The sequence below is a fragment of the Cyprinodon variegatus genome, unplaced genomic scaffold (genome assembly GCF_000732505.1).
Source record: "Cyprinodon variegatus isolate N-32 unplaced genomic scaffold, C_variegatus-1.0 Scaffold1552, whole genome shotgun sequence".
Taxonomy (NCBI): Eukaryota; Metazoa; Chordata; class Actinopteri; order Cyprinodontiformes; family Cyprinodontidae; genus Cyprinodon; species Cyprinodon variegatus.
In genome coordinates, this window is record NW_015152005.1 from 63,830 (window position 1) to 65,180 (window position 1,351).

A 1,351-nucleotide genomic window follows, 5' to 3' on the forward strand; every position below is an offset into this window, starting at 1 on the left:
GAATTGAGGCAGTTCTGAAGGCAAAAGGGGGTCCAACCCGTTACTAGCATGGGGTACCTAATAAAGTGGCCGGTGAGTGTATACCCAGCTATTGTCGTATCTAGCCTAGAGCTCTCAGTCTGGTCAAGAATTGAGTCGACTAAAACCGACTAAAACTATCATGTATCATAATGACTAAAATGCGACCAAGATTAATAATAGTTTTCGTCCTGAAGACTAGGACTAAATCTTATACGGCTGTCCAAAACACCACTGCTGATGACCTCCAAAATGTAATGAATAACATTAACAGCGTGGATTTTCGGTCTTTCCATTACCTCTGCAGATCTAGTCTCTGTTAGCTCTTTGTCGACGGCTTTTCGCTTTTCATTGGCCTCCAGGGACTTCTTCTCTAAGGCCAGAGTGAGTTCCTACATGGGATACATAGATGGCCATTAGCTGAGAAGGAGACAGATAACATTAAAGCTATAAACGTAACTTCTCAACCTTGATCCTGTGTTCATCCTGCTGGGAATATTTGATGATGGTCATTAGGTCGTCATCCTTTTCAGCTGATTCCTTTAAGAAGTTATCCATCTGCTGCTGGTCCCAGTCCATCTGAAGCCTGAGTTCTTCAAGCTTCTGCTGTTGCTTGAACAAGTCTTTCTGTAGATACAAATGATTAAATATAAGTCTATTTTGGCACTGCCACCGTAAGATTTGTTTTAAGTTAATGCAGGATTCAGACCTCTAATATGTCTATCCTCTCATCTGTAGACCTGAGCTCTGTTTCAGTCTGAGCTGTCAGCTGAGCGAAGCGACACGACTCTCTCTCGGTGAGGGCTGACAGATGCTTCCCCACCTCCATTTCTTGTGTGTTTGCCTTGATCAGAGCCTGTAAGAAAACAACATGACTGCTTAAAATCTAATCTTGGCGCCATATCTAAAAAAAACCTTTGTATGAAAAGGCAGAGACCTGCAGACCGCTTCGACCCTCGTTAAAACTGCTGATGAAAACTATGAGGCCACGACAAATAGTTATTTTAAAATATTTAAAACACAAAAAACAAACAAGTGCACTCCCTTGGATGTACGTGTATCACACCCTTAAACTAATATTTTGAAGCATTCGATGACTCATCTCCAATATTCACCCCTCAATAACAGAAATTAAACATAAATCTGCTCATGGAAAAATCGAATATGTTTTTTTATCACGCCTAAAGTCAAGAATAAATATAACGATACAAACATGGGGTGTTGGCGGAATTGTGGATCAATGAATGCTGATCATTCTCACATATTCTGGAACTGTCCTAAAATTCTTAAATTCTGGAAAAATGTACATGGAACTAGGGCTGCAACTAACGAT

The 1,351-nt window shown here is 40.6% G+C and overlaps 1 protein-coding gene across 1 annotated transcript in view; it reads right to left on the bottom strand.

Annotated features, from left to right (window-relative positions):
- Nucleotides 1-1,351, bottom strand: part of ccdc39 (coiled-coil domain containing 39) — a 28,678-nt gene that overhangs the window by 20,254 nt on the left and 7,073 nt on the right. Inside the window, exons 3-5 of the mRNA XM_015403729.1 lie at nt 728-874; nt 487-645; nt 318-410 (exon numbers count right to left, since the gene is read on the bottom strand). Of these exons, the coding sequence (XP_015259215.1) occupies nt 318-410; nt 487-645; nt 728-874 (399 nt within the window). The remainder of the gene's footprint in view (nt 1-317; nt 411-486; nt 646-727; nt 875-1,351) is intronic.